A 23,472-nucleotide genomic window follows, 5' to 3' on the forward strand; every position below is an offset into this window, starting at 1 on the left:
AGTCAATGAGAGACCTGCCATTGACTTTAATGGGAATTAACATATTAGGAGCCCAGTAGGCCTTGTTCTTAATCTTACTATGCTACATACTCCCAGCAGAATAAGAGTTGTTCTTGAGGGTGTATGAATGAAAGAAAACAAAAGCACGCCCAGAAATTAGATCGAAACATCAGACTGTAAGAAAAGAACCAGGAAAAAACAGTAGTGGGCTCGAGAATGATGGTTGACTAAGGTGTTCCACTCCTTTTCTAAGGAGATGCAAATGTGAAAAAAACAAGCAAAAAATAAGTCCCTGCCCTTCTGTTCTCTTCTTTGGCAGAGTTTTTTGGATCCTTTGCAGAGTGAACTTCCATAATTAGTTTATTTTCTCTAGTCGGTATAGAAAGCAAAGTATTATTGAAGTTTTAATAAATTTTGCAACAAGCTGAAAGCAAGCCGAGAGTTGGAAATAGAGCTGGTCTAACGGTGGAAAGAAATATTTAGGAATAATAAATAAATAGGAATTGGCAGACTGGATCGGTGCAGGAGTCAGGGAGGGCAGGGGGCTGAGGGTGTGTGAGGAGGTGCAGGAGTCATGGCTGGGGGTGTGAGAAGGGGGTGCAGGAGTCAGGGAGGGCAGGGGCTGGGGTATGTGAGGGGGTGCAGGGGTCAGGGAGAACAGGAGGCTGAGGGTGTGTGAGGGGGTGCAGGGGTCATGGCTGGGAATGTGTGAGGGGGTGCAGGAGTCACAGCTGGGGGTGCAGGGTCTGGGAGGGAGTTAGGGTGCAGGAGTGGGATGGGGGTTGGGGTGCAGGATCTGGCCAGGAGCTAGGATGCAGGAGGGGGCTCAGGGTTGGGGCAAGAGGTTGGGGTGTGGAGCGCTTACCTGGGGCAGCTCCCATTAGGTGTGAGGGGTGCAGGTGGGATTGTGGGGTGGGTGCAGGAGCCCCGTTTGGTGCTCAGCGTGGGGGTGGGGATGTGGGGGGGTGCAGGAGTCAGGGAGGGCAGGGGGCTGGGGGTGTGTGAGGGGGTGCAGGAGTCAGGGCATGGGGTGTGGGGTGCTGGGTATGTGTTGGTGGTGCAGGAGTCAGGGCAGGGGGCTGGGGGGGATGTGTAGGGGGAGTGCAGGGGCCCCACCTTTGTTCCGCCCCGCCCCGATTCCACGCCCTTCCCCAAGGCCCTGCCCCCACCTCTTCTCTGCCTCCTCCCCCGAGTGCGCTGCAGCCCCGCTTCTCCCTCTCCCTCCCGGAGCGACCTGAGCACAGGCAAACAGCGGTGGGGGAGGGGCAGGAATGCGGCATGCTTGGGGGAGGAGGCGGGGTGGGAGGAGCTTGGCTGCCAGTGGGGGCGGAGCCTGCAGCAGGAGCCGCAGGAGCCAGCAGGACCAAGCTTCTGCCCTCGTGCCAGGGCACCCTGTGTTTACTGTAAATCCGCCTCTGGCCCATATATTTTTGGCCTTTGAAAAAGCCTTTGATTAGGTCTCTAACAAGGCAATGCTGTGGAAATGAATACCCCTGGAGTGAGAGGTTAGATACTGCCTAGAAATGGAAGCCTGCTAGAAACAGGAGACAAAGAGTAGGAAAAAGTTTGCAATATCACAAACAGAGCCCCAAGTTTCAGTATCTCTTATACTTATATAGTCCCCAATACTGTAATATCTGAGCACTGTACAATCTTTAATGTATTTGTCCTCTCAACAGCCCCGTGAGGTAGGGCAGTGCTATCATCCCCTTTCACAGATGGGGAGTTGAGGCAGACAGAGACTAAAGCCCAGTTTTTAAATGTATTTAGATATTTATTTTTAAGGTATTTAAAGGTATAAAGGTCCCATAGACTTATGAAAATGATATTTAGGTTCCTAAATCAATGAGGTATTGCAATGCTAAGTGCAGAATATCATAGAAGAATCATAGGGTGCGAAGAGACCTCAGGAGGTCATCTAGTCCAACCCCCTGCTCAAAGCAGGACCAACACCAACTAAATCATCCCAGCCAGGGCTTTGTCAAGCCGGGCCTTAAAAACCTCTAAGGATGGAGATTCCACCACCTCCCTAGGTCACCCATTCCAGTGCTTCACCACCCTCCTAGTGAAATAATGTTTCCTAATATCCAACCTAGACCAACCCCACTGTAACTTGAGACCATTGCTCCTTGTTCTATCATCTGCTACCACTGAGAACAGCCGAGCTCCATCCTCTTTGGAACCCCCCTTCAGGTAGTTGAAGGCTGCTATCAAATCCCCCCTCATTCTTCTCATCTGCAGACTAAACAAGCCCAGTTCCCTCAGCCTCTCCTTGTAAGTCATGTGCCCCCACGGCCAGTGCTACCATTAAGGCAAACTAGGCGGTTGCCTAGGGTGCCAAGATTTGGGGGCGCCAAAAAGCGGTGCCCCCAATTTTTTTTACAGCGTTCCTACGCCCCCTCCCCAAGTGCACGGTTGCCGCTCCACTTCTCCCGCCTCCCAGGCTTGCAGTGCCAATCAGCTATTTGGCACCGCAAGCCTGGGAAGGGAGGAGAATTAGAGCGGGGGCGGTGTGCTCGGGGAGGAGGCGGAGCAGAGGTAAGCTGGGGTGGGGAGCTGCCACACGGCTACCCGGGGGGGGAGCTGTTATGGGAGGGGGCACCTCAGGGTGGGGGGGGGGCTGGGAGCTGCCGCAGGGCTGGGGTGAGGGGGTGCAAGGTGGAAGTTTTGCCTAGGGCGTGAAACTTCCTTGCACTGGCCCTGTGTGTTCCAGTCCCTGATCATTTTCATTGCCCTCCACTGGACTCTCTCCAATTTGTTCACATCCTTTCTGTAGTGGGGGGCCCAAACCTGGACGCAATACTCCAGATGTGACCTCACCAGTGCTGAATAGAGGGGAATAATCACTTCCCTCAATCTGCTGGAAATGCTCCTACTAATGCAGCCCAATATGCCGTTAGCCCGCTTGGCAACAAGGGCACACTGCTGACTCATATCCAGCATCTCATCCACGTCCTTTTCTGGTCCTTTTCAGAACTTCTGCTTAGCCAGTCGGTCCCCAGCCTGTAGTGGTGCATGGGATTCTTCCGTCCTAAGTGCAGGACTCTGCACTTGTCCTTGTTGAACCTCATCAGATTTCTTTTGGCCCAATCGTCCAATTTGTCTAGGTCACTCTGGACCCTATCCCTACCCTCCAGCATATCTATCTCTCCCCCCAGCTTAGTGTCATCCGCAAACTTGCTGAGGGTGCAATCTATCCTAATGTCCAGATCATTAATAATGACGTTGAACAAAACCGGCCCCAGGACCAATCCCTGGGGCACTCCGCTTGATACTGGCTGCCAACTAGACATCGAGCCATTGATCGCTACCCGTTGAGCCCGACAATTTAGCCAGCTTTCTATCCACCTTATAGTCCATTCATCCAATCCATACTTTTTTAACTTGCTAGCAAGAATACTGTGGGAGACTGTATCAAAAGCTTTGCTAAAGTCAAGATATATCACATCCACCACTTTCCCCATATCCAAAGAGCTAGTTATCTCATCATAGAAGGCAATCAGGTTGGTCAGGCATGAGTTGCTCTTGGTGAATCCATGTTGACTGTTCCTGATCACCTTCCTCTCCTCCAAGTGCTTCAAAATGGTTTCCTTGAGGACCTGCTCCATGATTTTTCCAGGGACTGAGGTGAGGCTGACGGGTCTGTAGTTCCCCAGATTCTCCTTCTTCCCTTTTTTAAAGATGGAGACGATTGGAAAAAGGCAAATGTCTGGGACCTCCCCCTATCGCCACGAGTTTTCAAAGATAATGGCCAATGACTCTGCAATCACATGAGCCAATTCCTTCAACACCCTCGGATGCATCTCAAATAGCTTTAGGCCTTTAGGCCTGCATGACTGATGCAAGTCACACAGGACGGACAGGACACAGCAGATTTTGAACATGGGTTGACCAACTCCTACATGAGTGCCCTATCCACTAGACCATTCTTCCTCTCTGGGCCCACCTTAAATGCATTTATTAGTGAACTGGAAAAGAAGGGCATTGGTAACAACTGCAGATGACATAAAATTATTTAGGTTAGTGCAGTTTAAAGAAGCGTGTTGGGAACTTCAAGGGGAAATTCACTCCAATAGTTGAATGGATAGCACCGTAATAAATGCCATTTAAAATTCAGTGAGGGCAAATATAAGGCAGTGTTCACTGGGATAAATCACTTCAACTACTTGTACACCTCACTGGTTCTACGTTAAATGGTAGGACATGGGTGTTACAGAAGCCAGCTCAATGAAAATTCATGCCTAGTGTTTAGGGGCAGGTAAAATCCAAACAAAACAAAAGATGCATAAGGAGTGGGATGAATACACCACATTTCTGTCTCAATTCAAACAAATGCATTCAAAATATAGTTACATAAAGAACATTTCCCCCTCATAACTTAAAACTTGAATAATGAGAAGCTGCAGTTTCTGTAAACCCGTTAGAAGATAAATAATAGCTCAGAATGCATTTGCTCTACTCTCAAGAAGGGACACGATTTTAACTTTAAAATTAGAGTTAGACTTCTGTCTAGTCAGGGGGAAAAAGTAAACTGAAGTCTCTTTTCGTTAGACACAAAGGCCAGACCTTTCACTGGTGTAGTTTGGCACAGCTCCATTAACTTCAAGGAAGCTATTCCAATTTATACCAGTTGAGCAACTGGAATATTTTACTGCAGCTTTTAGCCCTGGCATATGCAGGTGCCACCTCCATTGGCTTCAGTGAGCTAGTGATTACACATGGGCTTGGGGCAAGCAACATGTCTAGTAAACTGGTCTGGGACTCAGAAGAGCTGAGTTCTATGCCAGGTTCTGTTGCTAGTCTCTTGGGTAACTTGGACAAGTCACTTCTTTCTGTGCCTCATTTACCTCATGTGCTAAATGGAGATAATGATATCGACCTCCTTTGCAAAGTGTTTTGAGACCTATCAATAAAAGGCACAACGTAAGAGATAGGTAATATCCAATAGGAGGGTCAATTTTGACCCTTAGTCTCTCTATGTGTATCTAGTGAGACTTCCCTGGGTAGCTGTCCTCCCACATGACTCAGTTAGTCTTCCAATCCAGATGTAACACCGGGTATGGCTGGAGGTTCGCTCTGTTGGGACTGGCAGGACTTTTAGTGGGAAGTGATGAAAGCTGGAAATGGAAGTAGTTCACTTTTTTTTCTTGGAGAAACCCTCTTGCTGAGTCAAAACTGAACATTTCAAACTGAACAATCAATATAAATGCAAGTTATAATAGTTGCAACTCAGAACAACTTCGAGTCTGCGACATGGATCACTCAATTGCCATGAGGTTGGTTTAATTATGTCAAGTATGCTACTCTACTATAGTAGGGTTGTTAAATGCCTAATAATAACAGGGAAATGAGATCTGTCTTTTAAAAGGTGTTGACTGAAAACAGCAATTCAATTTATGTCTTTGTACTTCTGGGAAGAGTTCTGCAAGTTTAGGCAAAAAGCGACTGAATTTGTTTTCACCCCAGGGCTTCAGATAAATTGAAGAAACAATGAACAAGCTTGAATCAGATTTGAGTAAATACAGACTAAACAAATGACTGCAGCTCATAGTTTAACAAGGCAGAAATCACTCCACCATTTAATAATAATAAGTAATCCCTGGTAGCCAACACAGATAAATCAGATCTGAGACATGGACTGATTTGATCATAAAGTTCCTCAGGTAGGTTGGGCCACATCTGTGGAGGGGTTTGATTGAAAAGGCACAACTTCGGCAGGACTGTTAGTGTGGGTTGATGCTAAGTAATGGATTCACAATGGTCCTTTATATGGAACATGGCATGTTTATGAAAACCCTATGAACTAAAACATGGGCAGATTACAAGTGGTTTTTAATTTTATCTACCGTAGGTGCTTATCTGGTGTCCATCACCATACTACGTAATGACTCACAATCTTTAATGTATTTATTCTCACAACACCTCTGTGAGGTTAGTGAAGTGCTATTATCCCCTTTCACAGATGGGAAACTGAGGCACAGATAGACTAAATGATGTGCTCAGGATCACACAGGAAGTCTGTGGCAGAGCAAGAGTTGGGTTTTCTGAGTCCCTGCTTAGTCTCCTACCCTCTGGACCTCCACCATTCCTTCCTTCCAATTTTACACTGAATAGTTTGCACAACTCTAAATTCAGTTCTGGTTTTACAGTTAAGAATGGCAAGGACTGGAAGAATCATGTGGTGTTAACGATACCTGGCGTCACTGGTTCAAATCCTGACCAGGTTAATCATAAACAAAGGCTCTTGGCTTCCTTGTTATGGCCATATCATGATTAAATAAATTCATCTTTGTCCAGTTTCTAGTGGCAAGGTATCCAAATAAGAAGCTGCACAATTGACATCTGTCTTGTTGTCAATCTCAGGAGAAAGGCCAATGATTCAAAGGGCATGGAGAGTCAACTCTCCTCCCAGGGAGTATCCATCCAGGACAGAGTTAAGACATAGTGTAGAGTTGAAATGAAGCTTTCACTATTATTGCCTATGCTGTCCTTGCTCTGTAGACAGACTGATTATTTCAGTTTCTAGTGCTGACAATTCATAATTCATTTTATTATTTGGGGCGGGGGAGCAAAGGGACACTTTGGAAATAAGGCCCTACCCTGTTTGATTCTTAATTATGTGCCAAGCTTCAATTTGGGGAGAAACTTTAAAATGAGTTACTATACTTTAAATCCCCTGAAAACAAAGATTTTAATGAAACACCTGGTATGTAATTATGGCAGCCCTAGAGAAATTCTTTCAGGACAATGTGATCTGCAAACAGCCCCAGTATTGAAAGAATCCCATTTCACTTACTTCCCTTGCCCAATGGTGAGCTATCAGTTAAAAAATATAAATACCTAAAACCTACATGTTGACAGTGCTTTAAGGAGACCTACATTGTGAGACCAAATGTCTCTAGAAAATCTACACATACTCTCTGATTCAGATAAAAAAGACCATCCAAGTCTTTATTAGATCTAGAATACACAAGATCTAAATCTCAACCACCCTGAACTTTGTGTTCAAAATCCAGATCCTAATTTGGCAGCTAGCAGAGGTGCCCCTGGAAATTTGTCACCGGAATGCACAAATCCCACCACCCCTCTCCCAACCAGCTCTCCTGTGCGGGCACTCACTGAGGCTTCCCTCCTGGTACTTGTAGCTGGTCTTGAGGCTATCACTGAGTGAGTCTTGCGGGCAGAGCAGAGGGGACATGGACTGCTGGAAGCAGGGTGAGGCCGGTAGGGTGACCAGATGTCCCGATTTTATAGGGATAGTCCCAATTTTGGAGTCTTTTTCTTATATAGGCTCCTATTACCCCCACCCCCCGTCCCGATTTTTCACATTTGCTGTCTGGTCACCCCAGAGGCCAGGCAGGCCCCCAGGTGGGAGCCCTGGTGCAGGAGTTTGCCCCACAGCAGAGGCAAGAAAGAGAAGTGCTGGCTGCCCCACTACTGACTCAGGTTTGGCCCAGCAGCCCCTCCATCATGGGGCGGGGGGGGGGGGGGGTAGGGAGAGAGCAGCAAAGCCAAAACTGAGTGTGTGGCATTGCGACTTGGTGTATATGGGTCGCAGTGTCCCTCCCGTTTGGACCAGCAGCCTCTCCATCACGACAGAGGGGTGATGGGGCCAAATCGGATCAGGCAGTGGGGCATCCAGCACTCCCCCTCCTTGCTGCTGCCGTGGGGCCGGTTCCTGCACCAATACCTGACCAGTTGCAGCCAGACCTCAGGTTGGGGCTCCCCACCCCCACGAATTGGGCTTTGGCTGGGAGGGCCCAACCTGATGACTTGGCAACCCTGCCAATGGTACATAACTTGTATGGCTGCAGGTGTCACTGGCAGCTAGAATCTGTCTCTAATCAAAGCACATTTGACAGCTGTTTCCTCTGAACATTTATGTCTCTCCTCGCTATGTCTGAAATGTCATCACCTATTTCTGCAGCCGCAAGCCTAGCATTTTCCATGTATGCAAAACCACAAGGACTAGAGCAACTAGCCTTAACTGTATAGACTTTAGTTTGTATTCTCATTCCTGAAGCTTTGGTAACTCACATACAAGTAGTCATATCTCCTGTTCCATAGCAGAGCTGAGTTTGCCTTCACTAAGCAGAAAAAATAGAGGCCTGTGTGACTTTCTTTCCATAGAACATGTTTTGCACCCTTCCCCCCCGGCCACTACAGTGCTCTTTTCTACCTATGATACTTACTGACCCCAGCACTGTAGTATCTGAATACCTCATGGTCTTTAATGTATCTATCCTCACAACACTCCTCCAGTCCAAGCCCATGACCAGTGCTCTGACCACTGGACCAGCCTGGAGAAGCCAAGCTGCTTCTCAGTTTCTTCCCACTTTCCTATCTTGCTGCATTGTAGCTATTCTGTGTTTACCTTCAATACACATATACTGGATAGAATTAACTCTGGTCTGGTAGGTTCACGTCTACTGTAATTTCTCAGATTTCAGAGAAATCTGCCAGGCCCTTTGCAGTGATATCATTTATTTCCAGGCCATGAAACATCCCCCTTTCCCCCCAACCAACCAACAAACAAACAAAAACAAAACAGGCTGGCCCAATGTGCAGAACAGCAGTAATGAGGTGTAGGTGGATCTGGTACTGTAATTAGCAGCTAATCAAAAGTTTATTTTACTTTGTTTAAAATTCTCAGCCAGGCATCTTCCCACTACACAACAATTGAACCGTTAAAGAGACGCTTCCTTGGCAAAACTTAAATAAACATTTATTTGTGTAGTTCTCAGCAATTGCAGGCTGACCGCAAACTACATATGAAGTGGGTTTATTAGATGTGTAAACTATATTTCATGTTTAAGCGCACATGGTCAATTTTCCTTTCCGTTAGGTACATGATTTTTACCTCTCATTTCTCTGAGCTATGATGATTTTTTTTTTGTATGCTACCATACAGTTTGAAGTGGCTTATTTTTAATTGAACTTATTTTCATCTTCAACCTATTACTAAATACCACTAAAATGCAGAAACCAGAGAAAGCAATATGCACCAGCATCTGGCATATAAATCCTGCTTGTTTGTTCAGCAGCCAAAGTCTCTTCTATTGTAAACAGCATATACCACTGCAAAAAGGCCAACCACTGTAATGGAAATTGCTTTCAGTTGCCACCTCTTATACAGTAGGATAGGAAAGCTTTTACAGCCATTCCCACTGAAGCTTAAAGGCAGGACTGATCATTAAAATTTAGTGTCAAGTTGCTAATTTCTTAACTTTTGCTGCTAACAAACCACTCATACAGATCCTTTATTCCTTTAGCATATTCCTGCTAATGGCCTGGTCATTTTTTTCACATTTCATAGGCAAGATATCCCACCTGGTGATCTCAGCACAAAGCTGTACCAAATAAAGTGCTTTAATGGCCTATTACCTCAGCTGAACGATACTGGCCCAAAGTGCTCAAAGGATGTACATGAATGGAACTAATCCTCAAAGTTGGACATAATGACATCTCCCACCTGGGTTCTAAAAATATTTTGCACCCTGAATATTTGACTCCAGGTGTTGGGGAAAGCATGGTGCTTGGTGCTGGGGAAAGCATCAAATGGTCTCTTGTTTACCTTGCAGTAGTGTGGAGCACAGCAGAAGATATTCTGAGCCATCTGTTTTACATGGTGGTGCAGGCAGGAACTAGGAGCATGGACATGGACATGGACATATGTGGCTGCAGCAGAGGTAAATGCTTTATGAGTAATAACCTGGAATCGGCACAGTAAGCAGCGTTATTCCTGGGTATAGAGAGACCTGCATTAGCTAGTCTGAGAAACACCAGGGCCTAGTTTTGTTGATACTAAGGCCTTATATGCAGCTCTGGCTCTGTAAAGTAACCTTAAAGTGGGCATAAATTACATTTACACACACTCTATATTCCCTTTATACTGCCAGAGCCTGAGACTATTTATAATCACAATTGTTGATGTACACTGGTATTAAAAAGCCTAATGAGACCTACACTTTTAATTCCAACTAGGAAAACAGGATAGCTGCCCGAACCTTGGAGCCGGCTGAAAGGAATATTCCATCTCTTATCCACAGGGATAAGCAGGTGCTTGGGGTGGCCGCTCCGGAGAGGGGCGGCACGTCCAGGTATTCGGCGGCAATTCGGCAGACGGTCCCTCACTCCGCCTTGGAGCGAAGGACTTCCCAGCGAATTGCCGCCGCAGATCACGATTGCGGCTTTTTTTTTTTTTTTTTTTGGCTGCTTGGGGCGGCCAAACCCTGGAGCCGGCCCCGCTTATCCATCCTGTTTCTCTTAATATTCTGTGCTTTGCTCTGTTCTGGAGCTTCATTTTTGTCTTGTCTTTGACTCCAGCTTGGCATTTTCTTCCTCCTCCTCCTTGATCTTAATCTTGCTCTTTACAGGGAATAAAGCTTGGCCTCTTTCCTCCTCCTTAATGTTCATCCTGGCTTCCTTTCTCTTTGGTTCTAGATTTAGCCTTTTCCTCTCCCTTTCTCTTTATTTTGTTTGAGCATTGGCCTGCTAAACCCAGGGTTGTGAGTTCAATCCTTGAGGGGGCCACTTAGGGATCTGGGGCAAAATCAATACTTGGTCCTGCTAGTGAAGGCAGGGGGCTGGACTTGATGACCTTTCAAGGTCCCTTCCAGTTCTATGAGATAGGTATATCTCCATATATTATTACCTTCTCTACATTTGCTAGTTCAGGCCCCACTCAAGGTGCTGGTTCACTGGTTAGAAATTCTTCATGAGAGTGACCACTTGGATCATTTTCTTCTGCATCAGCCAGTCTACCAACAATACGATTTGTTGATGACAGCTCTAAAGCTTTTAGTACAGCTAGAACCTTGCGCTGGGGTCTTCGGAAAGGAAGCTCATTCTTGGCTTCATCGACAGTCTGTGAACTCTGCAGTGAGCTGTAGGGTTTAAACACAGAATGGGGTCATGCTGTTTGTTGGGAGACTCCACATTGTTGATGAGCTGACTTTGCAAACTTTTAATGCAAATTTCCTGCAGATTTTAAAGACCAAATGTAGGTGCCTCATCACACAGATACTACAAATACATTAGTTCCCCAATTTCATCAGTTAATCTCGCACACTGAAGTCATGACACAGTTTTCTTGCCATTGTTAAACCTCTAACATTGTCACACAGACAAGTGTTCAGTTATGGCAAACAAGAGTAGAGAATAACCCTGCAGCCTGTGCACTCTGGCTCCCACCAGTCGAGCACCTGCCATCCATTGCAGATCAGCCCTGGACTATATGGCATGACCTTCATCGACTCCACACTGGACTTGGCTTGTCTAGAGATGTGACAGCCAAGTGGTGCTTCATCACTGGCCCCAATACCTGGGACTGCAACAGAGAGCCTCAAAATACGAAGCATCTCCTGTAATGCCAGCTGTTTGAGCACAAATGCTCTTCCAGTGACCTGGTGGAGTGCAATGATTGGGTAAACACATGTGCACAGATGTGGTGGGAAGCAGTATGAGGACATGACAAGATGATCCCCCATATGTACATCGATCATCTCTATGTGTGTTACACCAATTGTCCTCACTGCACATCCTCTCTCCCACTCTAATCACTTCATCTCTCCCATCCCAGTTGATTAATTATCTCCCCTTGCAATTCCGCCCTTCCAACAGTCCATGATCAATCCCTGATCTATCAGTCCACCCCTATTCCATTAGTAGTCCTCTCCCTATAGTATCTCACGCTCACACAAACTGGGCAGCTTCTCCAGAGCACTCTCCTCCTTCCTTCCCTTGGCTCCTCTCCTAACTCCCTTGGGGTCCCTCATTGGAGGAGTTGAGAGGTGCTGAGGCTGGGGAGGACACTCTTTGGTTGACAAGGGAACAGATTTGCTCCACAAGGGTGAAGTCTCTGGGTGCGGGTGAGGATGAGATGGGAAGAAGGAAACAGTGGAAGAGGTTGTGATTGGTGAATCCACAGGGAGGGAGATCCCAGCTGCTGCTCAGCCCATGCATTGTTGGAGGAGCAGTGGATAACGTCTCCATCCAATCCACCAGAACGAGGTGAGGATTCCTGTCCCATCTAAACTGCCTTAGAAGGGCTTAGCATGGTGTGTCTACAAACTTTTGTTATGTTTATAATCTACAAACAGATAAAATAGATAACATAAATGCTCTTGCTGGAAGGTTGCATTGTAACACTACTTCATTTCTTGAAATACAGGACCTTAGCAAACAAGAACCACAAGTAGAGAGAGAAAGAAAGCTGCTCCCTAAGGCAGAGAGGGACAACTCATCCACCTTGCTCTAGGCTGGCTTTTTGCAGACTGTCTGCTGATTGCTGAAAGACCCAGACTGCATGCTTCCCTACTGAGCCCCTTAACCTGTAATCAGGACCAGGAAACCCCTTATAAGTTAAAGTGATAGCTTATCATTTTAACACAGTTTTCAATATACCACACTTTGTGCTGGAGAGGTGGGGATTTGGTCCTGATCTAGCAATTTTGCTTATGAGGAAGCTGCTTTAGCTATAGCCAAACTAAGCAGCTGCCTAGGGTGATAGGTTTCTGTGCACCAGGATAGGGTGACGGATCTGGCCTGACACTCCTCCATCATGACAGAGGGGTGGCTGGGTCAAACCGAGTGGCATTCTGACCCCCTGCATCAGGTTGTAACACCATTCACTGAGATTTGGCCACTGGCCAAATCTGCTGCTGTACACCTATGAGGAAGGGCACACTGACGTTTTGCATAGGGTGGCAGATGGTTGTGAGTGGCCTCTGAATAGACTACAACTTGCTCTACTGCAGCAAAATTGGCCCTGTAGTGGGGACAACAATACACATTTTTGTCAAATCCTCAACAGATAAATTTGAATGAAACGCAGGGAGCAGGTTTGTTGTAGTAACAGGGAAGCAGCTTTAGAGTCATTCTACTGACAATAAAAACCACATGGCAAGTTCTGTGAAAACCTAGCACACCAACCACCCAGAAATGTACCCCCCTGGGGGAATAAAACAAGAGAGAGCTTCTAAAAGAAATGGGAATGTGGTGAGATTGCAGTGCCCTGCTGTTGGCATTCTTAGCACATTTCTATATTGGAAGAGGACGGGGGAAGTAAATAAAGCATTTCTGAATATTATGTGTGTGTGTTCAAATGTGTAATGCACCTGGCAGAAACACCGTCAGGAGCAAATAAAAGCTGGACCAGGTTTGTGAGGTTGGCAAATATTGAGCTGTTTGCTGTTATATTGTGGACCATAGTCCTTCACTAGCTCTTCTGAATTAGTTGAGGCAGCTCTTGTTCCTGACAGTGGAATAAATAATATTTTATGTAGCTTTTCTCGCTTTATACTGTAGTGTACAATATTCCCTCGTTAGGTCATTAGCATCAGAGGGCTTAATTATTTGTTGTTGCTTAGCAAAGTATCTGGGGTGGTGAATCAGGCTGGGATGCTACTTAAATGGTTGGCTTTTCTATGCAATAGCAAAAAATGAGCCACTTCGTTTTTGGCTGTCGTCTATACTACTGTTGTTGTGACTCTAGTTCTACCTAGTACTGATGAACTTCCCCTGCCTCTAAAGAAAAGCAGTCTTTCCAAACAAATAAATAGTGCACATAATAATAGATCAGTAGCTATTAATATTCATCCGACATACAACACAGAACAAAGTATAGTACATTTTCCACAATGATTATGTCCAATGTTATTGGTAGGTTATTTTAACTAACATCAGAAAAAAATCTCAATTTCAGATGGTTTCAGGTTCCCTACTGGAAATATGTGAGCTGCTGGGGAGCCTGTGTGGGACAGGCAACATGGGGGATGAGGGACAATTTTCTGTGCAAAACTGTCTGTAGGAAAGTGCCATTGGAAAGTTCTTGAGAAGGGATGTGATAGTGGGAGCAGAAAAGGAGGACGCAAATTCCATTGGGGATCTCTGGAGAGAATGGGAAGCCATTCATTGGGAACTACAAAGGGGAGGAACATGACATTTGGAATAAGACACTCCAGGGGATCCAAAATGAAGGAGAGGGGAAGGTGAAGAGTGAGGAAGTGTAGCGGGAAGACAATCTTTTAGGATTGTGAGCCTGATCCAAAGCTCACTGATGTCAGTGGAACTCTTTCCATTGACTTCAATGGTCAGTGTATCAAGCCTTACAATGATGGGGTAGAAAAGTACTATGGGGCTGAGAATGGATAAGTCAAGAAGCTGTCATGTGAGAGAAATGGCCATTAGAATCTTTGCGGTGAGAAAGTCTGACCTCCTGCACACTGCAGGCCACAGAACCTCACCCACCCACTCCTGTAATAGACCCCTAATCTCTGGCTGAGGTACTGAAGTCCACAAATCATGATTTAAGGACTTCAAGTTACAGAGAATCCACCATTTACACTAGTTTAAACCTGCAAGTGACCTGTGCCCCAGGGTCTCTGCCAATCTGACCCAAGGGAAAATTCCTTCCCGACTCCAATTAGCCCACATGCTCAGGTTCTAACTGATACGCAGGGTCAAGACCCACCAGACAGACACCTCTGAAATAATTCTCCGTAGTAACTCCGAGTGCTGCCCTTGTCCCGCATCTAGTGTCCTAGCTCTGGCCATTGGAAATATTTGCTGCTAGCAGTCGCAGATCAGCTACATACCATTGTCTGCAGTCTCATCATACCATCCTTGCCATAAACTTATTAAGCTCAGTCGTGAAGCCAGTTAGGTTTTTTGCCTCCACTGCTCCCCTTGGAAGGCTGTTCCAGAACTTCACTCCTTTGATGGTTAGGAACCTTCATCTAATTTCAAGTCTAAGCTTCTTGATGGCCAGTTTATATCCATTTGTCCTTATGGCACTGGCACTTAACTTAAATAACTCCTCTCCCTCCCTGGTATTTATCCTTTTGATGTATTTATAGAGAGCAATCATATCTCCCCTCAGCCTTCTTTTGGTTACTCTAAACAAGCCAAACTGTCTGAGTCTCCTCTCGTAAGGCAGGTTTTCCATTCCTCTGATCATCCTAGGAGCCCTTCTCTGCAGTATTTCAGAGAAGGTCTCACCAGTGCCTTGTATAATGGTACTAACACTTCCCTATCTCTACTGGAAATACCTCACCTGGTGCATCCTAGCCTTTTTCATGGCTGCATCACATTGGCAGCTCATAGTTGTCATGTGATCAACCAATATGCATAGGTCTTTCTCCTCCTCTGTCACTTCCAACTTATAAATCCCAAGCTAATAGCAAAAAAATCTTCTTGTTGGTCCCTAAGTGCATGACTTTGCACTATTAAATTTCATCCCATTTCTATTACTCCAGTTTTCAAGGTCATCTAGATCTTCCTGCATGATATTCCAGTCCTCCTCCGTATTGGCAATACCTCCCAACTTTGTGTCATCCACAAATTTTATTAGCACACTCCCACTTTTTGTGCCAAAGTCATTAATAAAAATGTTAAATATGTCGGAGAAAAACAGAGTTCTCACTATTTGTTTAGGTATAGCAAGTCAGATGCTTTATTAACTCTCACAATTGCGCAGAGGGAGAGAGCTAAGCAGGTCTCTCAACAGGTAAACAATTACAGCAAGCATTTATACCTTTTGTTACAGACAATAATGAGCAACAGTTGCATTTTGTTTATACATAGGCAATCTTGATATCTCATTTCCTCACTTGTTTTGACTCTTGCCAACATACAATATTTTCTATACCTTATCTACACAAGGTCTTCTACACCTTATCTATACCAGGTCATAATGACTTCTTACACAGTTCTTTCTCACCCGCCTCACACAATCCTCGCTTCTACAAATCTTGCGTTATCAGGGTTACAGTTAGCCTGACTCTTGCTAACGAACTGTCATGTATTGCATCCCCTTCCTGTCAGTTCTTTCTCTGCTTCCACAACCCCCCCTTTTGTACTACTAGTACAACAAACATTTTCAAATCTCTATTTGCATTAAATCTCGGAATTCAGATTCTACATCAGATGCTTCAACCTTAGGGGTTTTGATTGGATGTAATGACAATGCATGATGAGCATGGACAAGAAAGGTATTACTATTATTACGTCCTTTACAACAACAATAACATACTCCTGCACAACACAAGCAATAACATTCCCATAGCGATAATATGATGGGGTTGTTGTACAATCTTAGTCATATAACACAATACATCATACTTAGTACATAAGGTGGATACTCTATAAGCTGTCTGAAAGGCATACTTTTTTAACTTGATACATATTTTGAAGCATGTGAATTTGCCCTTGTACTTCAGAGATTTTCTGAACCTCTGGTAACAGTGAAAGCAAATTTTGAAATCGATCAAGTACTAAACTAGTCCAATTAAAGGGTATCTGGAACCTAAGGACTACTTGCAAAATTCTATCTGCAGGCCAGTAAATAATATGATTGTCTGCAGTGGTAATGAGATTAAAATGTATGTCTTGCAATGTGGTGGCTTTAACATACACACAGCTATCATTAGCTTAAAAAAATAAGTGTCCTGTCAGGGTAGTTCCTTGTCCCCTACCCTCCCAGCAAACGTAGTCATGAAGAGTAACAACTTCTCCTGGCTTCAGTTTACGGATACACTGAAGCTGTGGGGGTTGTAACGGCCAAAATGTCCATTGACTCCCTAACCCCATCCAAATGTCAGATGTAATCCCAGGAGCACTGACTAAAAATCGATTGGGCATACCAGGAGGTCTAATTTCCCAGATGTCTCGGTGAATTACCCAATCCCGCATGCATCCTCCCCATGGACCCGGCAGGATTCGGTATGTGGGAGCCCACACCCCCTGAACCGGTCCATATGCTTGGAAGGAGCACTGAGAACGTCCACACTTCCACCCAGAAAGTTTCCAAGTATGTCTCCATGGCCACAGATCAGATGGTACTCCTGATGTGTCTGTAAGGGCAGTGGGCCAAGCCTGGTGCTCTAGATCATTCCGAATGGCCATTAGCTGGTCATTCAAGAAATCCTGAATCTCTGAGCATGCTAGATCCCACTGCAATGCCTTCCCAGCCTCAGTGATATTCAATACCATCTCTGTCAGCAACTTCTGGGTCATTGAACTAAGGGCGGAAATAACATGTAACTCATCAACTCCAGCCTGTACCTGGGTTAGTTGTGCTCCAGAAACAAGGCCAATGGCCTTCTCTAGTTGCCCCAATTTCTCATCATGTTCTTGGTTCTTAAAAATATTCCAAACTGCTGCTGCATTATTGGCCCCATCCCAAAGGGATCCGGTCAAGTCTCTCTTCTTTCTAGAGGAAATAACCCAAGCCCTCTGTTGTGCTAATCTAATGGCAGCCCCCTGTGAGCAATTATAAATTCTTGGGGTTCACTGGTAGTGATATCATATACTTTTATCTCCACTGATCCATTCAATTGTTCGCTTATATGGGATATCCTGAACCTTAAAAATATATATTTTTCAAACAATATTTAAATAAATCACTAAAGTGTGAAGGCCTTAGTCATTGGTTTTATCAAATATATGGCATTGTCTGTATTTGGATGTGTTACAGGGGTAATAGTGTAATGGAGGAGATGGCAGGGGCAATGGCAACAAGGTGCCTTTGGTACTTATCATTTAAAATCCAATTAGGGAGGGCAATACATGCTGAAGGACTTATCCAAAACACAGGGCGCAGCCTGTAGAATAAACCCCAAAATCCAATCAATACCACGTTCCCAAGCATGGGTCCCACAAGTTTCTTCCTGCCAGTGTATAATTCTTTGTTTCTTCACCAGGGTCAGTTCTTAATGTCTCTTGTAGTCAGGAATCCCTGGACTTTGTGGTTTCAATGAAGCAAGTGTTCTTTCTTCTCTTTTCCTGAAACAGTGTGGTTTAGCATCATACAGGGGAGAGGTTACTAGCACATCACCCTGTAATGGTTTTGCTTCTTCTAGAAAAATCCAGAGGCACAGTAGGTCTGTCAGTGGACAAGGGAGAGGTTACTAGCACTTCACCTTGTCTTTTTTTTCTTTCTTTCTTTTTCCTGCTGTCCAGAAGACACAGCAGAGCTAGAAGGAGAAATAGGCTTATCATCAGTCGGAGAGTCCTCCCGAGGTGGAGGGGTCTTTTTACAGTGAGAAGCATGGGTCCAGGCAGGTAGTCCTTGGCACTTCATAGTGGTGGTGGTTAACAGGACTTGGAAAGGGCCTTTCCAGTGTGGAGCCAAAGCAGTCTTTCGTTGATGGACTTTACGTAGACTCAGTCTCCTTGTTTCAATGAATGGCAGGGCTGCTAGGGTCTTTGGGTAGCACTTCTTTTATCTGTGAGAAAAGAAACCTAACACATTTCATTAATGCCTGGCAGTGTTTTGCAGATCTCATAGTTGCTTGGGCACATTCAGGCCCCCCTTTTCTTGGCTATCAGCCAAGTCTTAGCTGTGGGCAGTGTCCTTGGATGGTGCCAGCATCTTATCTTTGGACTGAGCTTGCTAGCTATTTTTCCTCAGTTAACTCATTATGTTCTTTTTCCTTCTCCCCTTCTTGGCTTCTTTTAACCTACAAAGGAAACTTCTACTTTTCACTCATACACCTTTTCCCAACAATGAACACATACACATTGCCATTATACAGTACATTAGTCTTATTATTCAATGTATGCCATGTACACCTTCCAGTAAAATAACTTTATTACAGAGCTTTGTAGCAACAAACCAGAACAAGCACACCCACTTTTGAGGAGTCCACTCGGTACAACCTCAGGTGTCCAATAGCTTTCCTCCCTCCCCAGCCCTCTGGCTAGAAATCTGAAGTAGCCAGAAGGATCCCATGGGCAATATGGGGAGTGGGTTAACCTTCCATGTCCTTGCTTCCAAAGACTGTTGGTATGCAAATTTTAACAACAATTTTTTTTCAATTAAAAAAAAATCTGGCCAATGAAGTTTCTTTTTCTTACTTAAGCAACTGTATTAGACTTTAGCATATCACATTTTCCTGATTTATCCAAACACTTTTTGTATTCCAAGTTGAATAAAAACAAGTATCTGCTTTTTGATTTAACCCTTCTATTTAATTTTGAACTAGACTGTCTTATGAAAATATTAAACCCAACAATTCTGGCCACAAGACAAACACCACAAGACAGGACAAAGAACACAAAAATAATTCCTATTGTACCAGTAAATGCATGGTACATTGAATGCTGTTCAGCTGGCATCCGTTTTCTCTGATGATCTGAAAGACAAAAGAACAGAGGTCTACCCCTTCTGGGTAGTCAGTCATTGCTTAAAATATTTCCTTTATATACACACATACTCTTGTTGATTTTAGACAAAACAGAGGAATTACCCCATATTTCCTTGTATTTGTTTCATAGGCAGCCCAGGTTTCAGTGGCTTCTACCTTATTAGTTAGAAAATTGCATTAATACAGATGCTTTCTGGCTTGCTTCCAGATCCAAAGCTATCCACAGCTTAAAAATTCTTACTTAAGAAGTCACAATTAACTTTCCCAGACTTTTGATTTCCTTTTACTTCTAACTCCTGCTTTGAAACACCCAGTGATCTGAAAGAGACAACACAACCTATATTGGTAGGTTTGCATTTCTTTTACCTCTGCTACAATATACACTGCACATGTTCTGGGGAAAATGCACATCCTCTCCACAATTCAATTTCCACAACACTAGCCACATCAATTTCTACACAAGGTGTAACTGTTTCTTTTGTGCTTACAAAATCTCCATGCACCCCTAGTAAAGTGACAGCTCGACCACACAGAGCCAGGGGCACTGTTCTTCTCTCTCTTTTTACCAGATCTTTTATCTGCTATTTTGTTACCCAAAAACAAATTCAAATCTTTATTCTTTCCTGAACACTGGGTAAAAGCCATTTACTTAACATATAATTCAAAAGGCTATCCTTAGAGGGTTTTACCAGAGACCCACCCATCTGCCTGCTGACACTCTAACAGAGAATTACACAGAGAACAGAGGGAATTATGGCCTAATAGGATCCTATTACAGGAATTTCTACTAATACTGACCGCTACAAGGGACGGGACAGAAGGATCCCAATTCGACCTCAGAGCTTCATTGCACGCGATGGCTTCCACTCTGAGGAATTACGAATGAGAGGCTCAGTTCCGTCCACACACCTAACACCTAAATGTATAAGACAGAAATTCATTAACCGGAGTTGCCATAACTGTCACCAAAATATCGGGTCCACCTAGCTGAGAGCCAATAACAGCCAGACAGGGATAAGGAAGAGTTGCTTTATTCAGCAGAAGAAAGGAGAGCCTTGCACCTTGGTACAAAGACTCTGTCTTACACACATTTTACCATTTCAATTATTATCCTGGGGATTTGAAATCCCCATGCTTATAATTACTTACTCCTTTCCTTCCACTATGCCCTCAAAGTTTCCAACCTGTTCTCCAATCTCTCTATCTATTACCTGCCCGCTTGGGCCCGATCCTGCTTTTCTCGCTGAACCGTCCCTTCCATGGGCACCAGCTTTTTCACTACCAATTTAGATAGGAGGGTGGGCTTCTCAACTAGCCCCTACCCTTCCTAGTCTCTTCTCTTAAACATTCTTACTCACAAGGCTACCCGAGTCCTCCCTCGTGAGGCTTGCCACTTGGGCAAAACGCATGACCCATTGGCATTTAACTATTCAATTTTCTCTTGTGGCAAACACACTGCTGTTATAGCATATGCAAACACAAATGGTTAAATTCTGACAAGTCCCTGAAGGACCGGTACTTGCTTAGCCAGTGCTTCCTTTTCTGCCTGGAAGTACTGTCTCAAGGCTTGCAACTTGCCCTGGGCGTAGGTTTGAGTTGCTGCCTGGTTCATGATCTATGCTCTTAATTGCTCAATTCTAGTTATCAAGTACACAACTCTTCCCTTTTCTCCAACTTCTCTATTGTCCAGTCCTGCTACGACTGGGGTAGATCCACCTGACACCCTTCCCGGTCAACCGGGGTGGAAAGAGGAATGCTAAATCCCTCTCCGGTTCTCAGACTTACTGCGGCTGAGAGTAGGCACACTTTCATACTCACACACGTACGTCCAGACTGGCCACGTCTGTGTATAACGTTCAGAGAAGGTGCTGTGCAATCTCCAACTTGCTTCCTCTCTTGGGAGGGCAGTTCTTTTACACCCTGAGGTCTCCTGGGGCGTCTTTTCAGTGATTCCAGTCCAGGCCGGCTGCCTCTGGCTTCTTCAGCTTCCCCAAACCACGCCGGCTCCAGGGTCGCAAAGGCAGACTGTTGGATCTCACTGGACAGTTAAGCTTTGCAAATGTAATCTCAGCACTGTAACTTGTATTGCCTTTGGTTTGACTATGTCTATATTTTTTCACAGTCAGCTGGGGCCGAAAGCAGTTTTTCTTTGTACTTAGCCTGGTCTGCATTGATTCTTGACCTTGAACACAGATTAACCTCCTCGCCGGACGATGCCAGGCCGAGTTAGCCCACCATGGGTCGGATCTCCTAAAAGATCCTCTAGCTACCGGGCTTGCATTAGAGTAGTTCTGGTCACGAGCCAAAAGACTTTGCAGAGTACTCTGGGCGTCTTCCGGTAACACTCAATTCACACTGGTGTACACACACACACACACACACATACCAAGGCCTTATTCCAGGTACTATTCCCAAGTACCTCCAGGTACTATTCCCAAGTACCTCGATGCATCACTCGAGGCGGTAAAAACCCCTCCTGAGGCGGTAACAACCCCTCAACACAGGTGCAAACCCTATACACCTAGCATATGCATACAGGGGGCGGCAAACAATTCCCCTATTACGCCGCTCAGCATCTGACCTTGCTGCACAGTCAATAAGTTCGGATGGCGTGAGCCCAACAGGGACAGACGGCCCCACGGACAGTCCTCCTCCGACACCCCAATAGAAATTTCAAAAGGTCTCCTACCTCTATTGTGGCGCCATGGGGTTCGAAGGGGAACGATCCGTAGCAGCTGCCGGTGCCTCTGCGGGCGTTGCCATCCCGGACGAGCCCCCAAATTGTCGGAGAAAAACAGAGTTCTCACTATTTGTTTAGGTATAGCAAGTCAGATGCTTTATTAACTCTCACAATTGCGCAGAGGGAGAGAGCTAAGCAGGTCTCTCAACAGGTAAACAATTACAGCAAGCATTTATACCTTTTGTTACAGACAATAATGAGCAACAGTTGCATTTTGTTTATACATAGGCCATCTTGATATCTCATTTCCTCACTTGTTTTGACTCTTGCCAACATACAATATTTTCTATACCTTATCTACACAAGGTCTTCTACACCTTATCTATACCAGGTCATAATGACTTCTTACACAGTTCTTTCTCACCCGCCTCACACAATCCTCGCTTCTACAAATCTCGCGTTATCAGGGTTACAGTTAGCCTGACTCTTGCTAACGAACTGTCATGTATTGCATCCCCTTCCTGTCAGTTCTTTCTCTGCTTCCACAAATAAGATTGGACCCAAGACTGATCTCTGAGGAACTCCATTAGTAACCTCCCTCCAGCCTGACAGTTCACCCACCTTTCAGTATGACCTGTTGTAGTTTCCCCTTTAACCAGTTCCTTACCTACCTTTCAATTTTCATATTAATCCCCATCTTCTCCAATTTAACTAATAATTTCCCATGTGGAACTGTATTAAATGCCTTACTGAAATCCAGGTAGATTAGATCTACTGCATTTTCTTTGTCTAAAAAGAGATCAAGTTGGTCTGACATAATCTACCTTTTGTAAAACTATGTTATATTTTATCCCAATTAGCATTTACCTCTATGTCCTTAACTACTTTCTCTTTCAAAATGTGTTCCAACACTTTGCATACAGGCTTCTAGTTCCCAGATCAGCTTTTTTCACTTTCTTAAAAATAGGTACTATTTTAGCAATTCTCCAGTCATAAAGTATGGCCCCTGAGTTTACAGATTCATTAAAAATCCTTGCTATTAAGCTTGCAATTTCATGTGCCAGTTCCTTTAATCTTCTTGGATCGATATTATCCGAGCCCCCTGATTTAGTCCCATTAAGACTTCCACCTCAGATGTGGTAATTTCTACTTCCATATCCTCATTCCCATTAGCCACTCTGCCAATACCCCTAAATTCTTCATTAGCCTTATTAAAAGCTGAGGCAAAGTATTGGTTTAGGTATTGGGAGATCCCTGGGTTATCTTTAATCTCCACCCCATCCTCAATGCTTAGCGGTCCCACGTCTTGCCTTGTTTTCTTTTTCTTTTTATGTCTATAGAACCTTTCACTATTGGTTTTAATTTCCTTTGCAAGGTCCAGCTCTGCTTGGCTTTTGACAGTTCTCACTTTATCCCTACACTTTCTGACCTCCAAGAGGTAACTTTCCTCTGTCTCAAGAATTCACTAAAAGAAAGGCAATGACTGAGAACTGTCATAAGCTCTGTTGTGCTTGGTCATCCAGGAAAAATTGACAGTTGTTCAACTGACTGAACAGGTTAGCTAGAAATTGAGCAGACTCTAAAACAGTTTTTTCTATTACTGCAGGATTCTTCAGGGTTCCATTTTTAAAAACTTCTATTTTT

The 23,472-nt window shown here is 44.7% G+C and overlaps 1 protein-coding gene across 1 annotated transcript in view; it reads left to right on the forward strand.

The window, feature by feature from the left end:
* BFSP1 (beaded filament structural protein 1) overlaps nucleotides 1-23,472 on the forward strand; it is a 237,859-nt gene that overhangs the window by 33,262 nt on the left and 181,125 nt on the right. The window contains exon 3 of the mRNA XM_054022003.1: nucleotides 9,582-9,689. Coding sequence (XP_053877978.1) covers nucleotides 9,626-9,689 — 64 coding nt within the window. The 5' untranslated portion in view covers nucleotides 9,582-9,625. The remainder of the gene's footprint in view (nucleotides 1-9,581; nucleotides 9,690-23,472) is intronic.

Source organism: Malaclemys terrapin, chromosome 3 (assembly GCF_027887155.1).
Source record: "Malaclemys terrapin pileata isolate rMalTer1 chromosome 3, rMalTer1.hap1, whole genome shotgun sequence".
Lineage (NCBI taxonomy): Eukaryota > Metazoa > Chordata > Testudines > Emydidae > Malaclemys > Malaclemys terrapin.